At 41.6% G+C, this 20,712-nt stretch overlaps 1 protein-coding gene across 1 annotated transcript in view; it reads right to left on the bottom strand.

Moving 5' to 3' along the window:
* Positions 1-20,712, bottom strand: part of LOC133071572 (rho GTPase-activating protein 20-like) — a 36,310-nt gene that overhangs the window by 1,017 nt on the left and 14,581 nt on the right. The window contains exons 3-7 of the mRNA XM_061164078.1: positions 9,625-9,742; positions 7,672-7,833; positions 4,224-4,333; positions 3,518-3,704; positions 2,184-2,322 (exon numbers count right to left, since the gene is read on the bottom strand). Of these exons, the coding sequence (XP_061020061.1) occupies positions 2,184-2,322; positions 3,518-3,704; positions 4,224-4,333; positions 7,672-7,833; positions 9,625-9,742 (716 nt within the window). The remainder of the gene's footprint in view (positions 1-2,183; positions 2,323-3,517; positions 3,705-4,223; positions 4,334-7,671; positions 7,834-9,624; positions 9,743-20,712) is intronic.

Genomic DNA, 20,712 nt, shown 5'->3' with positions numbered 1-20,712 from the left:
GATCAAGAGCATCCCCATGGAAAAGAAATGCAAAAAGGCAAAATGGTTGTCTGAGGAGGCCTGACAAATAGCTCTGAAACAAAGAGAAGCGAAAAGCAAAGGAGAAAAGGAAAGATATTCTCATTTGAATGCAGAGTTCCAAAGAATAGCCAGGAGAGAGAAGAAAGCCTTCCTCAGCGATCAATGCAAAGAAATAGAGGAAAACAACAGAATGGGAAAGACTAGAGATCTCTTCAAGAAAATTAGAGATACCAGGGGAACATTACATGCAAAGATGGGTTCAAGAAAGGACAGAAATGGTATGGACCTAACAGAAGCAGAAGATATTAAGAAGAGGTGGCAAGAATACACAGAAGAACTGTACAAAGAAGATCTTCATGACCCAGATAATCACAATGGTGTGATCACTCACGTAGAGCCAGACATCCTGGAATGTGAAGTCAAGTGGGCCTTAGAAAGCATCACTTCGAACCGAGCTAGTGGATGTGATGGAATTCCAGTTGAGCTATTTCAAATCCTGAAAGATGATGCTGTGAAAGTGCTGCACTCAATATGTCAACAAATTTGGAAAACTCAGCAGGGGCCACAGGACTGGAAAAGGTCAGTTTTCATTCCAATCCCTAAGAAAGGCAATCCCAAAGAATGCTCAAACTACCGCACAATTGCACTCATCTCACATGCTAGTAAAGTAATGCTCAAAATGCTCCAAGCCAGGCTTCAGCAATATGTGAGCTGAGAACTTCCAGATATCCAAGCTGGTTTTGAAAAGGCAGAGGAACCAGAGATCAAATTGCCAGTATCCACTGGATCATCGAAAAAGCAAGAGAGTTCCAGAAAAACATCTATTTCTGCTTTATTGACTACGCCAAAGCCTTCGAGTGTGTGGATCACGCTCGAATAAACTTTGGAAAATTCTGACGGAGATGGGAATACCAGACCACCTGACCTGCCTCTTGAGAAACCTGTATGCAGGTCAGGAAGCAACAGTTAGAACTAGACACAGAACAACAGACTGGTTCCAAATAGCAAAAGGAGTTCGTCAAGGCTGTACATTGTCACCCTGCTTATTTAACTTATATGCAGAGTACATCATGAGAAACGCTGGGCTGGAAGAAGCACAAGCTGGAATCAAGATTGCCAGGAGAAATATCAATAACCTCAGATATGCAGATGACACCACCCTTCTGGCAGAGGGTGAAGAGGAACTAAAACGTCTCTTGATGAAAGTGAAAGAGGAGAGTGAAAAAGTTGGCTTAAAGCTCAACATTCAGAAAACTAAGATCATGGCATCTGGTCCCATCACCTCATGGGAAATAGGTGGGGAGACAGTGGAAACAGTGTCAGACTTTATTTTTTGGGGCTCCAAAATCACTGCGGATGGTGACTGCAGCCATGAAATTAAAAGACGCTTACTCCTTGGAAGGAAAGTTATGACCAACCTAGATAGCACATTAAAAAGCAGAGACATTACCTTGCCAACAAAGGTCCGTCTGGTCAAGGCTATGGTTTTCCAGTGGTCATGTATGGATGTGAGAGTTGTACTGTGAAGAAAGCTGAGTGCTGAAAAATTGATGCTTTTCGACTGTGGTGTTGGAGAAGCCTCTTGAGAGTCCCTTGGACTGCAAGGAGATCCAACCGGTCCATCCTTAAGGAGATCAGTCCTGGGTGTTCATTGGAAGGACTGATGCTGAAGCCGAAACTCCAATACTTTGGCCACCTGATGCAAAGAACTAACTCATTGGAAAAATCCCTGATGCTGGGAAAGATTGAAGGCAGGAGGAGAAGGGGACCAGAGAGGGTGAGATGGTTGGATGGCATCACTGATTCGATGGACATGAGTTTAAGTAAGCTCCGGGAGTTGGTGATGGACAGGGAGGCCTGGCACGCTGCAGCCCTTGACCCCAAGTAGTTGGGGTCAGTGCAGTCCTTGGGATCATAAAGAGTCAGACTCGACTGAGCAAATGAACTGAACTGAACCATGATGTCTTCTAAAGCTGTATTAGTAGCTTCTTGAAATCAGAACAGTCTTATCCTTTCTTTGATCTCACAAGTGGGGAACTTCCCATGTCTTGGAGCGGATGGAAATTACTGCCCTTAGAATGTGCTTTGGACTCCAAGATCTCCCATTGACCCTGGCAGCCTTGCTGTCTTTTGCATCAAAGCCAGTTACATTATTCACGTACCTGCAACCTTCTCACTGTTATCAGTGATGTCAGTGCTATCAGTGTTATCACAACTCACTGACTTCGGTCCAAAGAGAGACGTGATATCTTCTCCAAATATCTTGAGACAGTTTTCAATGAGAAATTGTATGAAAGAAATCTGTAACACAGAGGGGCAAAAAATGGGGTATTACTGTACATATGGCCTAATAGTAAATCACATTTCATACATGAATCTTGGCTCTCACAAAAAATGCAAAAGAAGTCAGAAAAATTCACTTGATTTAAAAAAAATATATATATGATATATGCATCAGGTTTTTCTAAGAAATAACTAATCCTTTCAAGAGTACTTTGGGCACAAATTTTAAAATTCTTTTAGTCGGTGGACTAAAGTTATAATATGTGGCCTAGTCTGATAGCTAAAATTTTGTAATGATTGCTACATGCTTAAAACTAGGATGATTTTTAAGTAGCCTACATAGGATGTTTGGGACAAAAATGTATATTTTCTTATTAAGTTTTATTTATTTTTATTGAAATTTTTTCTAGTTTTCTTGAGATAGAATTTATATATAGCATCTCATTAAACTTGATAAAGCATCAAATGCAACACAAATTTTGAAATTCACTTCAGTGAAGAACTATCTGAAACTTGGGTAGCAGAGGTTTCTGTGTGGGGGGGCGGGGTTTGTGACGGAAGAAAGCATCTGGAGAGAAAACAAGTCTGTCTGTCTAACTGCATTGCCTTGCCTCACACTTGCTGTCCAGGGGAGCTTGGAAAAGAGCTGTGATCTTCTTAGGCATGTTGTGGCTCTGTCAGGATGTTCTGAAATATTTTACTAGCCTCCTCATCCTCTAGCAGAGACACAATAGAAGCCAAGTATTTTCCTGAGTGAGCCAGAACTGGCAGAGTGAGGCCGGTATGTGTGGAACCTTTGGTGCTCATATTGCCCAGGCCGCCTGAGATGTGCCGAGACTGACCAGATGTATTGGGTGTTGTCATCATTGTGTAATGGTGAAATCATAGTTTGGAGGTTTGTACTCCCCTCAGTGATTAGGCTGAGAGTTGAATCTTGGTTCTCAGACTCCAAAGCCAGGTTCTTCTCTATCACACCGTCCTAGTCTTATCTGTCTATTGTTTAATCTCTTGGATGGCAAAGGAGAAGTGACTCGACTGTTCTCAGTTGCAACACACCTTCCCATGCCCAACCAGAGCAGGCCTCTGCCAGTCCAAGGCAGTGTAATTAAAATGTGCACTTTAAACAACTGGTTCACCAGAGTTAATACCACAGACTTCAGGTTCAAAATGGGGACTCTGCCCTGCAAGGCATAAAAATGAGAGCTCTCATTACCTTCTTGGTGAAGTTTTCTAATGCAGTGCTGCCAGAATTAAGCAGACCAAGAATGCTTGCGGTCATACACACTGATAAAGTATAAGCTGTCATCTGATTGGATGAGGAATGTTGCTCAATGTTGTGTAACACTCCAAAAAGGTATCGCAAAAAAACTACATTGGCTCTTGGCAGCTGGTCTAGAAGCCTAATGACAGAAAAAGGCACTTATCAATAAGGCGAGTCATTTTGCTCAGTAAGTGGAAATACAGAGAACAGAGTACTTCTTTTTATACCATGTCCACAGTCCATTCTCACAGTTCCAGGCATGAATGCACACAAAAAGGTTTCACCGAGTTTAATTCCTGAGCCAGGTAAGAACTGCTCTGGTTAGTTATGTGTTTGTATTTAAGATCATACCGCTGGCAGATTGGTTCTTTATCATCTCTTTTTAGACCAATGGATTTCATCTCCAACGATCTCGTGTATTCAGAAGGTGTAAAATGGTCAAGCATTCCATATTAATAAGATTAGCAGAAAAACACCAATTACAATGTCACCAATAAGGCGTGCATCTCTTTTCAAACTGGCTTCCATGGGTATGATCAAGTGAAACCTTTTGATACTGGTCATTATTTTAGTGGACACAGCTGTAAACTATAAGCTGATATTTTCCTAAGAGTATGTTGGTTGTATTTTCTCAGAGTTGAGAAAATTGCATCATTACCTCTGGGTCGCAGTTATTTTCTCCTCCTCATTCCCTTGATCAATAACATCAAGCCATTTATCATAGAGAGTGGCTGAAAATATGCCTCCTGGAATATTTTGAAGAAAATCCTTAGATAGATCAAAAAATATATATTAGTCTTATGATAAATTCAATGGAGAAGTTGCAAAGAAAATATTTAGTTGACAAATTCAGTTCAGTCCGTGGTTCCTTCATAGCCACGCAGACTGATTCACACAGAGCTTGGCTGTGATTCTCCACAGCCTTGCACATCCAGAAGTACTGGTTGGATTTTCCCCAACTAAAATTAGACACATAAAAGTAGAGTTTGGGCTGTAGTGAGAATGAAGCTAAAGCTCCTTCTATCACCTGGAACTTACTCTTTGTGTTCATGTTAGCACAGTAGTACAAACTGGCAAGGTCTGGTGATAACTCATCCTAAATCCTATTAGTTTCTTGAAAAGAAATGCACATACCCATTTTGTTTGTTTACTTAAGACACAGTGCTTGCTCTGAATTCAAGAAAGAGAAGTTCTGAAATAAAACAAACAAAAGTACACACCTACATGCTCTTATACATATATTAAGAGAAGACTTGAGGTATATGTGCTCTTTGGGGAAAAGCTAGTCTCATAATAGCTTCAATCTTTTTTTTTTTTTTTTCTTAAACCATATGAAAGTTCAGTCCTACAGACTTTTAAGCAGCAGGGGTTAGAAATAACACAAAAGCCCAAAAGGGCAAACAACATGTTACCCTTACAACTCTTTGAATGGAATATATCCTCCCCAAAGAGGAAAGTGAGAATTTAGATACATTGCAACTTCACACCTGTGGGATAGAAAATGCAAATGTAAGCTTCCTAAGTGGAGGCCTGGAAAGTTCATCACTGATGAACAAGTCTTAGTATCATAGAATGGGGCCTATTAAAATAGATGAAGTTGTAAACTGTTGTGCAAGACTGAGGGGAAATGATTGTATTGCCTTGCCAGTTTCAAAGGCACAACTTGCTTCCACTGGTCTTAATATAGAGCCTGACTTCTCTTAATAGTATCTTGTTCAGGCAGTGTTTCTGGGCAACTGTCGTGATTATAATCCAGTCAGTGTTCACTTGTTTCAGTACTTATTGAGCTGCTGTTTGTGCCAGGCACTCTTTTGAGTACTGAGGACAGAGTACAAAGATAATGTACAAAGTCACAGTCCTCTCATACTTTTCCTTGTAATTGGTATACAGTACCCAATCATGGTCATTAGGTTTTCACTATGGTTTTTATGGAGTGCCCACAGTACATTTGGAAGGAGGAAGCACTCCATTTCCGTTCAGTCGTTCAGTCGTGTCCTACTCTTTGAGACCCCAAGGACTGCAGCACACCAGGCTTTCCTGTCCATCACGAACACCTGGGTCTTGCTCAAATTCACGTTGGCTTCTGGGCGTATGGGAGTGTGCAGCAGGGCTTTGCCTTGTGTACCAAACTACATGCACTTGGAGAGTGTGTCTCTTCTCTCTCCTGGACCCTGTGCTGTAGAATCGATTGGTGAGACTGAGTATGGTTAGGCCAGGACATGACTCATGCAGAATATGCTGTGGGTATTTGCTATTGGATCTCTGTTTATAGACAGTTTAGTGGAAAACTCAATGTGGTTCTGTCTATATATTCATTTCTGATTTAGACCAACTCTGTGGTTGCTTTGACATATGGTATTTTCAAGACTGAGGTTGCAAAGTCTGATTCCCCACCAAGATCAATCAACTTTAGGAAAAGAACACTTTGGGATTGTGTAAGACCTGTACCCATAAGTAGCCACCCTCTTACTAGTCTGTGCTTAGAGCATGGAAATAGGCAAGAGCCTAGTAAATCTTGCTCAGAACTCAAATCAGTCCCCACGGTGCACCTTAGAGAGGGTAGCACTATACTTGCTGTTTGCACACCTAGTGTGTGTTATTATGGTGCACGTGTAGTAGGGGTCAGCTCTAAGTCGTATCTGCAGTGTTGCTGTTATCATACAATCGAACATTAATAGGGGACAAGGAAAGACCATATGTTTAGTTTCTAAGGTAATTTTAATAACCTGTCTGTAGTTATTACTACATCAATATATCTTTGTTCATAGCTGTGAACAAGTATCAAGATGAATTGATTAAATTTTTTTCCTGTTGTATTATTACCCTGGTAGAAATTTAACTGTACACTTGTGATTTAGCTGTATCATTTCAAACTCAGTCTATTTTTTTGTATGAATCTATTGAATTTTCAAAATTCCAAAATGATTTTGACTGTTGCACTCAGTTTAAAAATAAGATTTATAAGATGAGGCATGTAATAAAAACTGGTTACCATGTAACTGTAAGCTTGGGTGGTGGGTTAAACATACAAATATTAACAAAGGGTGTTGAAGATGGTAAGGGAGATAAAAGGAGGAACAAATGGTGGAGTCATCCCTACACTAATTTTAAAGTAAAAGGCATTGACAGACAGGGAAAGGAAGGATGGTGAAGTGATCAGAGAACTTGGTGGCCTCACTAAGCGTTTTTCGATTCACTGTAAGACAAATGGGCTTCCCAGGTGGTGCTAGTGATAAAGAACCTGCCTGCCAATGCAGGAGATGCAAGGGATGCAGGTTCGATCCCTGAATCAGGAAGATCTCCTGGAGAAGGGCATGGCAGCCCACTCTAGTATTCTTGCCTGGAGAATCCCATGGACCAAGGGGCCTGGTGGGCTACAGTCCATGGGATCACAGAGAGTCGGACGCGACTAGGCGACTAACACACACACACACACACACACACACACACACACACAGAGAGAGAGAGAGACACGAGTTTACCACAGTAAGTAACCATCTGTCTTGCATCCATGCTGAGTTGCTTCAGCCGTGTCTGACTCTGTGCCACCCCATGGACTATATAGCCTGCCGGACTCCTCCGTCCATGGGATTCTCCAGGCAAGACTACTGGAGTCGGTATGTCAGTCCCTTTTCCAGGGATCCTTCCAACCCAGGAATCGAACCCAGGTCTCCCACATTGCAGGCGGATTCTTTACTGTCTGAGCCCCTTGGGAAGTTACTTCTGTTAACTATTTCCAAAAGCTTAATGTAAATTTTATTTTGGAAATGCTGCCTTCGTTAAAAGATGATGAGGAAGTCATCAAAAGCAGGAAGCTTGTTTTGGTAAACACTCTATGTGTAAGTGTGTATTTTGAAATTTATTATTATTCTTTTGCATGGAGTGTTCAGGAGTCAAGATGTGCAATGGAAAAGGAAAATATCTAATATATGGGGCTTATCGTATTTGGGGTACCTTCCTTCAATTTTGGCTTTGTGAAGTGTTTTTCACTTTTTCAAATCCTTCCTCTCTTACGCCTCTTATGTTTCTTGGGCAGTCATAATGAAGGACCAGTCATACAGCTTCAGATTTGCTCTGTGTGTGGATAAGGCTCAAACTTTCCTTACCTTTAAGGTGGATGCTACCACAAGAATGGATTCATCATCCAAGTTCACTTTGTCCCCAGAGTTTAGTTTCTCCTTTAGGGCCCTGCGTGATTGTATATTGCCTGATTTTCTGAAGATGCCCTCTGTGAACGGCCCGTTTTGGTTGATAAAGGAAAGCATATCCTATAGGGAAGGAAAGAAAAGAAAAGTATGGGACGTTTCATATCTACAAGCCCAGAGCACAAGCTTGGTCCTCTTTTGACAGAGCTGTGGTGTATGAGGGTACAGTGCTAGAACTGGACCGAAGTCAATTTGAAAATTTTTCTTCAGTGCCTCTAAATATATTTTCTACCCAACAATCGATTTGGCATTCATACCCTGAAACATTTTAAACACTTGTGTAATCAGACTCTCCGTTTTAGTGAATTTACCGTGTTAAACGTCTCTGCTTTGCGGCCTTTGTAGATTCACCCTCTCCTCCTTCACCGCTCCTTTCTCATCATTCCCTGTAATAGATGCTCTTCCCTGAGTGTGGAAATCTTTTTGCCATATTCATGCTCCATTTGTGTATTCCCCTTTCAGGGACTGTCCACCCCATTCATTCCTATTTCCTGTATTCCCTCCCCTCAAAATCAGGCTCAATATGCCTCTCCTCCTTCTCCGATCACATTTCTTTCTCATCAGCCTTTCTAGTTCCTTTTTCTGTATTTTAATATCCTCTGCTGTCTGCAGAGTAGAGAGATAACAGATATTGGAGCCAGGTTTTTCAAGGAATGTGGAATCTGTTCTGCTGCTTATCCACTGTGAGACTTTAGGCATAGCACATACTTGGGTGAGGCTCTTTGGTTTTTCATTTATGAAGTGGGGGTGATGATAATCATAGCTGCCCCCTAAATTTTCTGTGAAAGACACAGGTCTGGGGTAGTGCTAGCACATAACTTGGATGACAAATTTCTTCATATCTACCATAAAATTCCCTGCATCTAGTGTAGTGCTTGGAGAGATAGTGGACAGTGAACAAGTGTTAATGCTTACAGTTCAATACACTAATTTGATAAAGCACAGTCCAAACTCTGTGACTTTCTTTTGACACATTCTGTCAGGCTCAAATGATTCATTTTTTGCCAGAGGATGAGTACTTTATGCTTAAACACTTGAGTTACAAATCAAATCCGTGTGAGACATTTTGAGTCATAAGGCGGAGTAGACTCAGCTGAAGGAGACTTGAGACGAGTGTCGACTTCAAGGGAGGAGACCAGGAGACCATATGAGGATGAAGTGGACCCTCAGAGATTCTTACACACAGAGTCTGAAGGAAAGTTACACAGCTCAAAATAGCCTGGAGTTAAAACTCCCCTCCAGGTCCTCCCCACCATTCTATGCAAAATAAAGAACTCTGTCACCCGAAGAAAAACATGGACATTAGGTTGGTTACGCCCAGCTCCCAGCTGGTCCCAGCCTCTGGCCGGTCTCCGAAATTCCTTGCCCCAGCTGTGTGAGAGAGAACTGCTCTGAACAACCTTGGCGAACAGGCCCCGTTAGGACAGTAGCTTTCCACATACAGGCCTGTAGATGCTCACTCTTTTCTTGGGGTGGTGCAGCAGCTCACTCCTCTGACTGCTGCCCCTTCTCGCCTCGTTAAAGGTGATCTGTTCTGTCAAGTGCTGGTCTCATGCTTTCTCCCAACCTCGCCTTCTCTGACTCCCTTACCTTACAGAGTCCATTTTAACTGGCCTGAGCCAGTATAGGTGGGTCTTTGTTGAAATCAGTGGAATGGATGAGAGTATCTTTTCATCTGGTATTTGCCTTCTAACTCTGCAGTACCTAAATCAGACCTTATTCTTTGAAGTAATATTATGAAACTTATCAGACAAAGCCAGACTTCTTCATTTGGGGGTAGATTTGGAAGAGAACACTTGATCTCTCAGAACTCCCCTCCTCAGGAGGGTTACAGAAAACCAAAATAAGACCTACCAGAATTGGGGTGGGCAGGGTGTCGTTATCACATACATCCTCAAGAGGAGCTCCAAAGAGCTGTTTTGGCTTTGTGGGTGGTAGAGGTGGGTGTTGGTTGTCCTCGCGAGTCCTGGAGCTACACCAAAAGGCCCAGTTTTTGACAGAACTCTTGCTAATTGTCTTCTTGTCTGAATCGAATATAGGAGAGAGATTTTCACTAGTAGTAGTTTAGCTTATTTAGCCTGATTTCCACCACTTAGAGTCAGCAGCATGTTCATTGCAGTGGCTCAAAGAGAGAAACTGAACCATTTGTTATATAAAATTCCCCACATTCTGAAACAGACTAATTGCATCCTTGTAGTGTTAACATGTTCTTCTTCCCCATATTCTGCAAACCAGTAGTTAAGCCTAGAGGCGGGATCAGACTCAGGGTTGATTCTCCCTGTGAAAGTGTTCCCCAGACAGTGCTGTCTATTCCCTTTGCCCTGTGTCATGAGGCACTTAACCTGTAGCTATACAGCTTTCCTAATGTTCAGTATTATCAGTGGATTCTGGTATCAGATCTCATTTTAAAAGCCAAACATATTTAACATTCAAATCAAGCAGCATTTGGTTATCATTTACTTTTTTAGTAAGTTTCCTCCCTCTGTTCAATTTCCTGTTTGGCTTTCTGAATGCCCAGTCATGCCCAATTTTCTCTCATCAAAAGAATCGCCTTTCCTGAGACATCCTGCCTGACCCTGCGTTTCAGTCAGCCTCTGGACCTCTTCTCTGGGAGGCCACACCCCTCAGTCAGCTCCAAGGATGACTTCCTGCCCTCACGGTCCTTGGGAAGTAGTCATTAAATGCAGACTATGTGGTAAGATTACAGGTGGCCATTTTTCTGTAACACCTTCCTCAGCTAACCCAAAGATGAATTTTAACTACCAATAGCCCCTGTCAAAGGAATGCAATGAAGGGCTTTTCCAAGAAAGAGTGATCAGCAATGAAAAATTGAGTTCAAAGTTTCTCGTGCCCAGCTATAAATGTTTTCCTGATATTTGCTCAATAAACCTGCTTAATATTTCCTTAAATAACCTGCTTAAATAGCCAGCTACAGAAGTCAATAGAGGAGCCAAGTTGTAGAAAAATAAACAGAAGAATGTAACCACATGTTTTAAAATGCCCATCCACTTGGCTTTTCTGAGACATAGTGAGTGCCTTACCATGTCCATTCAAGTGGGTGAGCCACTTGTGGTGCCGGGTGAGAGAACCAGAAGGCTCCCATTCTGCCTCCTAATGGGATAAGTTACCTGAAGCTCTTTGAGCTTCAGTTTGCTCAAACTTAACATAAATGATGCTACTTACACCTCGCTGGACTACATAACATAATGTACTACTCCGTGCAAGACATGTCACATAGCAGCCTTAATAAAGGTAATTTCCCTCCTTCAAAGAGCCTAAGGCAGCCTAGACATCAGTCAGCTCCCCCACAAGCAGACCCCACCCCCATTCTCCATTTGATTTTGCAGCCTCCAGAAGGTGTGCATTCCTGAAGGAATGTCATCACTTTGCCTTAGGCTCTTCCTGCCTTGACATCATCCCGCCATCATTTTAAAAGGAGATGATGAAGAAAGCAAATGCACTCCTAAATTCAGGAAGAGATTCTCCTAATTAATATGTACAAATGTTAAAAGGATACATGTTTATATGGGTTGAGTTGCTTTATGCACCCTGGTTTCCCTGGTCTTAACCTGATTATTTTATTTCTAAAACCACCCAAAGGTATTCATGGATTCCAAATGTATTCATTCATTGTTCAGCTTTAATAAGAATGCTCACGAAAACGCTCCATCAGTTGCTACAAAGCTATACGTCCAGCTACCCTGTGAGCATAGATGGAAAGCAAAATAGACATTAAGCCCTATACTTTTATTTTCAGGCCTAGATGGCCCTTTCGTAATCCTCATTGGTTGGTGTTAGAGTTCTTGTTGGCTCTGTGACCAATAAACGTACATACTGTAGCCACGAAAAGTATGGTGCTCAGTTGTTCAGTCGTGTCCAACTCTTGCAACGCTGTGGACTGTAGTCTATCAGGCTCCTGTCTATGGGATTTCCCGGATAATAATACTGGAGTGGGTTGCCAGGGACTGTTAAACAGGTTAACTTTATAACTTCATCTTTCTTAAACAATCCTGACAAGATTTAGGTTAGTGTTTCCTCATGTTCAAATTAGGGTTTGAATGTTAAAAAGTGAAATGTTGAAACTTTGTGGGTATAGAATAACAATTATGAGAATAAAAATACTTTAAGTAGAAATTCTCTTCTGGCCCCAATACTTCTTAAATTAGTGAGACATTTTTTTCAGAGAAAGAAATATCAATGGGACAATATTGGAAATGTAGCAGGGTAGCAGGGATAATAAGAGGAAAGATTTAAACAAAAAAAAACAAACACATAAATATTTAGTCCAGTTCCATTCGCAGCCTGGCTCTGAAGCAGAATGGAAAGTGAGCTTGCTGTGGAGATAGACTCGAGAGTTCAAGTCTCAGGGGTGGTCCTACGATTGCAGAGGAATAGGCCGGGGAGACCACTTTCTCCCTCACAAATTCATCCGAAGACCATTTGAACGCTGAGCAAATTCCACGAAACAACTTCTGAATGCTGGCAGAGGACATCAGGCACCCAGAAAGGCAGCCCATTGTTTTTGAGAGGAGGTAGGACAAAATATAAAAGATAAAAAGGGAGACAAAAGAGGCAGGGACAGAGATCTGTCCTGGGAAGGGAGTCTTAAAAGAGGAGAAGTTTCCAAACACCAGGAAACACTCTCATAGCGGGTCTGTGGGGAGTTTTGGAATCTCAGAGGACAACATAACCGGCAGGAAAAATAAATATATAAATAAAGAAAACCCACAGATTATGTGCCCAACAGCAACTCCCAGCAGAAAAGTAGCCCAGGCACTGGCATCCACCACCAGGAAGTGGGGGCTGAACTGGGAGGCATGGGCTGCATTGCTTAGAGTAAGGACCGGGCCTGAATGCCCCGAGGGCAATCTGAGGGAACTAATGTGAGATAGCAACCCGGACTGTGGGATAGCCAGAGAGAGAGAAAGAGAACTGTCCCGAGAAAAGCCCTAACCTAAGACATTGCCAGACATCACCACATACACATGGACATCACCAGATGGTCAACACCGAAATCAGATTGATTATATTCTTTGCAGCCAAAGATGGAGAAGCTCTATACAGTCAGCAAAAACAAGACCAGGAGCTGATTGTGTGAACTCCTTATTGCCAAATGCAGACTTAAACTGAAGAAAGCAGGGAAAACCACTAGACCATTCAGGTATGACCTAAATCAAATCCCTGATGACTATAGAGTGGAAGTGAGAAATAGATTTAAGGGACTAAATCTGATAGACAGAGAGCCTGATGAACTATGAACGGAGGTTTGTGACATTGTACAGGAGACAGGGATCAAGAGCATCCCCATGGAAAAGAAATGCAAAAGGGCAAAATGCTTGTCTGAGGAGGCCTGACAAATAGCTGTGAATAGAAGAGAAGCGAAAAGCAAAGGAGAAAAGGAAAGATATTCCCATTTGAATGCAGAGTTCCAAAGAATAGCCAGGAGAGAGAAGAAAGCCTTCCTCAGCGATCAATGCAAAGAAATAGAGGAAAACAACAGAATGGGAAAGACTAGAGATCTCTTCAAAAAAATTAGAGATATCAGGGGAACATTACATGCAAAGATGGGTTCAAGAAAAGACAGAAATGGTATGGACCTAACAGAAGCAGAAGATATTAAGAAGAGGTGGCAAGAATACACAGAAGAACTGTACAAAGAAGATCTTCATGACCCAGATAATCACAATGGTGTGGTCACTCACGTAGAGCCAGACATCCTGGAATGTGAAGTCAAGTGGGCCTTAGAAAGCATCACTTCGAACCGAGCTAGTGGATGTGATGGAATTCCAGTTGAGCTATTTCAAATCCTGAAAGATGATGCTGTGAAAGTGCTGCACTCAATATGTCAACAAATTTGGAAAACTCAGCAGGGGCCACAGGACTGGAAAAGGTCAGTTTTCATTCCAATCCCTAAGAAAGGCAATCCCAAAGAATGCTCAAACTACCGCACAATTGCACTCATCTCACATGCTAGTAAAGTAATGCTCAAAATGCTCCAAGCCAGGCTTCAGCAATATGTGAGCTGAGAACTTCCAGATATCCAAGCTGGTTTTGAAAAGGCAGAGGAACCAGAGATCAAATTGCCAGTATCCACTGGATCATCGAAAAAGCAAGGGATTTCCAGCAAAACATCTATTTGTGCTTTATTGACTACGCCAAAGCCTTCGAGTGTGTGGATCATAATAAACTGTGGAAAATTCTGAAGGAGATGGGAATACCAGACCACCTGACCTGCCTCTTGAGAAATCTGTATGCAGGTCAGGAAGCAACAGTTAGAACTAGACATGGAACAACAGACTGGTTCCCAATCGGGAAAGGAGTACGTTAAGGCTGTACATTGTCACCCTGCTTATTTAACTCATATGCAGAGTACATCATGAGAAACGCTGGGCTGGAAGAAGCACAAGCTGGAATCAAGATTGCCAGGAGAAATATCAATAACCTCAGATATGCAGATGACACCACCCTTATGGCAGAGGGTGAAGAGGAACTAAAAAGCCTCTTGATGAAAGTGAAAGAGGAGAGTGAAAAAGTTGGCTTAAAGCTCAACATTCAGAAAACGAAGATCATGGCATCTGGTCCTATCACCTCATGGGAAATAGGTTGGGAGACAGTGGAAACAGTGTCAGACTTTATTTTTGGGGGCTCCAAAATCACTGCGGATGGTGACTGCAGCCATGAAATTAAAAGACGCTTACTCCTTGGAAGGAAAGTTATGACCAACCTAGATAGCATATTAAAAAGCAGAGACATTACCTTGCCAACAAAGGTCCATCTGGTCAAGGCTATGGTTTTCCAGTGGTCATGTATGGATGTGAGAGTTGTACTGTGAAGAAAGCTGAGTGCTGAAAAATTGATGCTTTTCGACTGTGGTGTTGGAGAAGACACTTGAGAGTCCCTTGGACTGCAAGGAGATCCAACCAGTCCATCCTTAAGGAGATCAGTCCTGGGTGTTCATTGGAAGGACTGATACTGAAGCTGAAACTCCGGTACTTTGGCCACCTCATGTGAAGAGTTGAGTCACTGGAAAAGACTGTGATGCCGGAGGGATTGAGGGCAGGAGGAGAAGGGAACGACAAAGGATGAGATGGCTGAATGGCATCACCCACTCACTGAGCATGAGTTTGAGTAAACTGTGGAAGTTGGTGATGCACAGGGAATTTTGGCGTACTGCGATTCATGGGCTTGCAAAGGGTCGGACACGACTGAGTGCCTGAACTGCACTGAAGACATTCCCGCCCTGCTCACAGAACAAAGAACTGAGCGAGTACCAGAGGAGAGCTAGCTGGCTGTGGTCTGGCCCATCCCCTGCCGGAGACAGGGGGCAAGAGGGGGGCAGCAGAGCCTGAAAGGGGCAATCTCGGCCCCAGAGACGCATCCTCTACCAAACTGCAAGCAGACTCCCAGTTGCTAACAAAGTCTTCCTGGGATACTGGATGGTTTACATCCGTCAGGAGGGTCGCAGCCAGAGATCAGCTCCCCAGAGGAGACACAAGACACACCTGAGATGGGTGCGCCCGCTGCCACCCAGGAAACCGAGCGGCTGAGACCAGGGAGGTGATAAGATGAGCCCGCACCTGGGGTGACTGCACTCGTCAAGCACCTGGTAGCCTGAGCTGCTCGGACCTGGGACGGGCACAAAACGCAAGCCCAACCGAGTCTGTGCCTTTGTGGAGTACCCGAGAACCTGAACCTGAGCAACTTAGACCTGCGAAGTGCATGTAACCCAGGGCCTGCTCCCTGCAGAGCAACCTGGAGCCTGAGCAGTGTAGACAGGGAAAGCACACACGCTGTGAGCGGGGGCAAACCCAGTGTGGCCAAGACGCTGCGAGCACTCCCCACACATGCCAGTGACATTTGTTTGCAGTGCCCCTCCCTCCCCACAGCACGACTGAATAAGTGAGCCTAAATAAGTGACCGCCTCCGTCCCCCTGTGTCAGGGTGGAAATCAGACACTGAAGAGACCTGCAAACAGAAGAAACTAAAATAAACAGAGGGAACTGCTTTGGAAGTGACAGGTGCAACAGTTTAAAATCCTTTAGTTAGCACCAACTACTTTGGAAGAGGCGTATAGATCTTGAGAAGTATAAGCTGGATCAAGGAACTATCTGAAACTGAACTAACCCCACGCTGCCCTCAGCAGCTCCAGAGAAATTCCTAGATATAGTTTTACTATTATCATTTAAAAATTTTTTAAAGTTTTTTTTCAATTTTTAAGTCCTCTATTACTCCTTTAGTTTTCATTTTTATAACCTACTATTACCTTGAAAGGAAAGACCCTATTTTTAAAACAAACTTCATATATATTTATTATAATTTTTGTGACTTTGTTTTTTTTAGTATTGTATTTTTAAGAATCTAACCTCTACTCTAGATTTTTTTTTTACTCTAGATTTTTAATCTTTGCTTTTTGATATTTGTTATCAATTTTGTACTTTTAAGACCCCGGTCTTCAGTACCCATTTTTTTGGCAGTGAGATGGCTGGCTTGATTGCTCTCTCCCCATTTTGACTCTGCTTTTTCTCCACCAGGTCGCCTCTATCTCCTCCCTCCCCCTTCTCTTCCCTGCCCAACTCTGTGAATCTCTGTGTGTTCAGGGATGTGGAGAACACTTAGGGAACTGATTCCTGGCTGGATCTGTCTCTCTCCTTTTGACTCCCGCTTTTATCCTCCTGGCCACCTCTGTCTCCTTCCTCCCTCTTCTCTTCTCTGTGTAAGCCCGTGAACACCTCTGAGGCATCCAGACTGTGGAGAGCACATAGGAAAGTGATTACTGGCTAGCTTGCTCTCTCCCCTTTGGATTCCCTCTCTTCTCCTCCTGGTCACCTCTATCTCCTTCCTCCCTCTTCTCTTCTCCATGTAACTCTGTGAACCTCTCCGGGTGTCCCTCACTATGGTGAACCTTTTCATCATTAACTTAGATATACACCAGTGCTGTATAGATAGAGAAGTCTTGAGGCTACTGTAAGAATAAGACTGGAAACCAGAGGCAGGAGGCTTAAGTCCAAAAATTGAGAACACCAGAGAACTCCTGACTCCAGGGAACATTAATCGATAAGAGCTCATCCAAAAGCCTCCCTACCTACACTGAAACCAAGCACCACCCAAGGGCCAACAAGTTCTAGAGAAAGACATACCATGCAAATTCTCCAGCAACACAGGAACATAGCCCTGAGCTTCAATATACAGGCTCCCCAAAGTCACACCAAACCCATAGACATCTCAAAACTCATGACTGGACACTTCATTGCACTCCAGAGAGAAGAAATCCAGCTCCACCCACCAGAACACCGACTCAAGCTTCCCTAAAAGGAAACCTTGACAAGCCACCCGTCCAACCCCACCCACAGAGAGGAAAGGCCACCCCAAACACAGCAATCTAAACAAGATGAAAAGGCAGAGAAATACTCAGCAGGTAAAGGAACATGATAAATGCCCACCAAACCAAACAAAAGAGGAGGAGATAGGGAGTCTACCTCAAAAAGAATTCAGAATAATGGTAGTAAAAAATAATCCAAAATCTTGAAAATAAAACAGAGTTACAGATAAATAGCCTGGAGAGAAGGATTGATAAGGTGCAAGAAATGTTTAACAAGGACCTAGAAGAAATAAAAAAGTCAATCAATAATGAATAATACAATAAATGAGATCAAAAACACTCTGGAGGGAACCAACAGTAGAATAACAAAGACAGAAGATAGGATAAGTGATGTAGAAGGTAGAATGGTAGAAATAAAAGAAGCAGAGAGGAAAAAAGGAAAAAGAATTAAAAGAAATGAGGACAACCTCAGAGACCTCTGGGACAATGTGAAACACCCCAACATTCCAATCACAGGAGTCCTAGAAGAAGAAGACAAACAGAAAGGCCATGAGAAAATATTTCAGGAGATAATAGTTGAAAACTGCCCTAAAATGGTGAAGGAAACAGTCACACAAGTCCAAGAAACCCAGAGAGTCCCAAACAGGATAAACCCAAGGTGAAATACCCCAAGACACATATTAATCAACTTAACAAAGATCAAACACAAAGAACAAATATTAGAAGCAGCAAGGGAGAAACAACATATAACACACAAGGGGATTCCCATAAGGATAACAGCTGATCTTTCAATAGAAACTCTTCAGGCCAGAAGGGAATGGCAGGACATACTTAAAGTGATGAAAGAAAAAAACCTACAACCCAGATTACTGTACCCAGCAAGGATCTCACTCAAATATGAAGAAGCAATCAAAAGCTTTACAGACAAGCAAAAGCTGAGAGAATTTTACACCACCAAACCAGCTCTTCAACAAATGCTAAAGGATCTTCTCTAGACAGGAAACACAGAAAGGGTGTATAAACTCGAACTCAAAACAATAAAGTAAATGGCAGTGGGCTCATACTTATCAATAATTACCTTAAATGTAAATGGGTTGAATGCCCCAGCCAAAGGACAAAGACTGGCTGAATGGATACAAAAACAAGACCACTATATATGTTGTCTACAAGAGACCCACCTCAAGACAAGGGACACATACAGACTGAAAGTGAAGGGCTGGATAAAGATATTCCATGCAAATGGAGACCAAAAGAAAGCAGGAGTAGCAATACTCATCTTAGATAAAATAGACTTTAAAATAAAGGCTGTGAAAAGAGACAAAGGACACTACATAATGATCAAGGGATCAATCTAAGAAGATATAACAATTATATATGTACCCAACATAGGAGCACAACAATATGTAAAAAATGGTAACAAGTGTGAAAGGAGAAATTAACAATAACACAATAATTGTGGGAGACTTTAATACCCCAATCACACCTATGGATAGATGAACTGAACAGAAAATTAACAAGGAAACACAAACTTTAAATGATAAAATGGACCACTTAGACCTAATTGATACGTATAGGACATTTCACCCCCAAACAATGAATTTCACCTTTTTGTCAAGTGCACATGGAACCTTCTCCAGGATAGATCACATCCTGGGCCATAAATCTAGCCTTGGTAAATTCAAAAAAACTGAAATCATTCCAAGCATCTTTTCTGACCACAGTGCAGTAAGATTAGATGTCAATTACAGGAGAAAAGCTATTAAAAATGCCAACATAGGGAGGCTGAACAACATGCTTCTGAATAACCAACAAATCATAGAAGAAATTAAAAAAGAAATCAAAATATGCATAGAAATGAATGAAAATGAAAACACAACAACCCAAACCCTATAGGACACTATAAAAGCAGTGCTAATGGGAAGGTTCATAACAATACGGGGTTACCCCAAGAAACAAGAAAAAGGTCAAATAAATAACCTAACTCTACACCTAAAACAAGTAGAAAAGGAAGAAATGAAAAACCCCAGGGTTAGTAGAAGGAAATAAATCTTAAAATTTGGGCAGAAATAAATGCAAAAGAAACAAAAGAGACCATGGCAAAAATCAACAAAGCTAAAAGCTGGTTCTTGGAGAAGATAAATAAAATTGACAAACCATTAGCCAGATTCATCAAGAAACAAAGGGAGAAGAATCAAATCAACAAAATTAGAAATGAAAATGGAGAGATCACAACAGACAACACAGAAATACACAGGATCATAAGAGACTACTATCAGCAACTATATGCCAATAAAATGGACAACGTGGATGAAATGGACAAATTCTTAGAAAAGCATAATTTTCCAAAACTGAACCAGGAAGAAATAGAAGATCTCAACAGACCCATCACAAGCACAGAAATCGAAACCATAACCAGAAATCTTCCAACAAACAAAAGCCCAGGACCAGATGGCTTCACAGCTGAATTCTACCAAAAATTTAGAGAAGAGCTAACACCTATCTTACTCAAACTCTTCCAGAAAATTGCAGAGGAAGGTAAACTTCCAAACTCATTCTATGAGGCCACCAGAACCCTAGTACCAAAACCTGACAAAGATGCCACAAAAAAAGAAAACTACAGGCCAATATCACTGATGAACATAGATGCAAAAATCCTTAACAAAATTCTAGCAAACAGAATCCAACAACATAGTAAAAAGATCATACTTCATGACCAAGTAGGCTTTATCCCAGGGATGCAAGGATTCTTCAATATCCACAAATCAATCAATGTAATACACCACATTAACACATTGAAAGTTAAAAACCATATGGTTATCTCAATAGATGCAGAGAAATCCTTTGACAAAATTCAATATTCATTTATGATTAAAAAAAAAAAACTCTCCAGAAAGCAGGAATAGAAGGAACATACCTCAACATAATAAAAGCTATATATGACAAACCCACAGCAAACATTACCCTCAATGGCAAAAAATTCAAAGCATTTCCCCTAAAGTCAGGAACAAGACAAGGGTGCCCACTCTCACCACTACTATTCAACATAGTTTTGGAAGTTTTGGCCACAGCAATCAGAGCAGAAAAAGAAATAAAAGGAATCCAGATTGGAAAAGAAAAAGTAACTCTCACTGTTTGCAGATGACATCATCCTCTATATAGAAAACCCTAAAGACTCCACCGGAAAATTACTAGAACTAATCCATGAATACAGTAAAGTTGCAGGATATAAAATTAACACACAGAAATCCCTTGCATTCCTATACACTAAAAATGAGAAAACAGAGAAATTAAGGAAACAATTCTATTCACCATTGTAATGAAAAGAATAAAATACTTAGGAATATATCTACCTAAAGAAACAAAAAACCTATATATAGAAAACTATAAAGCACTGATGAAAGAAATCAAAGATGACACAAATAGATGGAGAAATATGCCATGTTTGTGAATTGGGAGAATCAATATAGTGAAAATGAGTATACTACCCAAAGCAATCTGTAGATTCAATGCAATCCCTATCAGGCGAACAATGGTATTTTTCAAAGAACTAGAACAAATAATTTCACAATTTGTATGGAAATACAAAAACCCTCAAATAGCCAAAGCAATCTTGAGAAAGAAGA

Source organism: Dama dama, chromosome 17 (genome assembly GCF_033118175.1).
Source record: "Dama dama isolate Ldn47 chromosome 17, ASM3311817v1, whole genome shotgun sequence".
Lineage (NCBI taxonomy): Eukaryota > Metazoa > Chordata > Mammalia > Artiodactyla > Cervidae > Dama > Dama dama.
Note: the sequence above shows the minus strand (reverse complement) of the source record. Positions and strands in the feature narration are given on the sequence as shown.